A 617-nucleotide genomic window follows, 5' to 3' on the forward strand; every position below is an offset into this window, starting at 1 on the left:
CCAAAGCTCCAGGAGCTGGCAACCCTAACCCTTCTTTGTCCCAGCAACCAAACTTGCTCCTGCCCCTCCCTCTGCATACCCGACGTGACTGCTCCAGCTGCTCTGACACCTCCTCAAGAGCAGTTGTGTGACGCTGGCGCATTTCCATCACTTGCGCTTCATGGGTCTTGACTTCCTCCTCTATGGTCTTCTTCAGCTCGGTCACTTCCTGCTCCCGCTTTGACCTGCAATGGAAAGAAGAAAATATGGAGCTGGCAAACCACAGAGGTCCCTCCAGAGTGGCCATTCGTGGGGGAGGGGAGGCCTACGGCCTACAGAACAAGATGCAGACACTACTGGGCCAAGGCAGCCCACTGTGCACGTCAGGCTTTTACCGTAGCTCTTGCTGCGCGGCGGTCGAGTCCAGGGTGTCCTCGAGTTCGGTCTTCAGCGCTTCCAGCTCCTCACCCAGGTCACGCCGCTGCTTCTCAGCCTTGGCACGGGCTGCCTTCTCAGACTCCAGATCCTCCTGTAGTTCTGCTAACTGGGCCTGCAGCTCACGCAGTGACTTCAGCACGGCATTCTTCTGTGCTGATTCTTCTTCCACTCTGTCAGGCATGCAAGGAAAGAGCCAGGGT

At 57.4% G+C, this 617-nt stretch overlaps 1 protein-coding gene across 1 annotated transcript; it reads right to left on the reverse strand.

Annotated features, from left to right (window-relative positions):
- Positions 1 to 79: 79 nt before the first annotated feature.
- Positions 80 to 598, reverse strand: LOC107125425 (myosin-9-like; the record flags this gene model as incomplete). Its single annotated transcript, XM_015428847.1, has 2 exons — positions 375 to 598; positions 80 to 224 (listed from the first exon to the last, which is right to left on the reverse strand). Coding segments are annotated over exons 1-2 (369 nt in total), but the record flags the coding sequence as incomplete, so codon positions are not given.
- Positions 599 to 617: the final 19 nt, after the last annotated feature.

This window comes from Gekko japonicus, unplaced genomic scaffold (genome assembly GCF_001447785.1).
Source record: "Gekko japonicus isolate JY-2015 unplaced genomic scaffold, Gekko_japonicus_V1.1 scaffold70862, whole genome shotgun sequence".
NCBI classification, from domain to species: Eukaryota; Metazoa; Chordata; class Lepidosauria; order Squamata; family Gekkonidae; genus Gekko; species Gekko japonicus.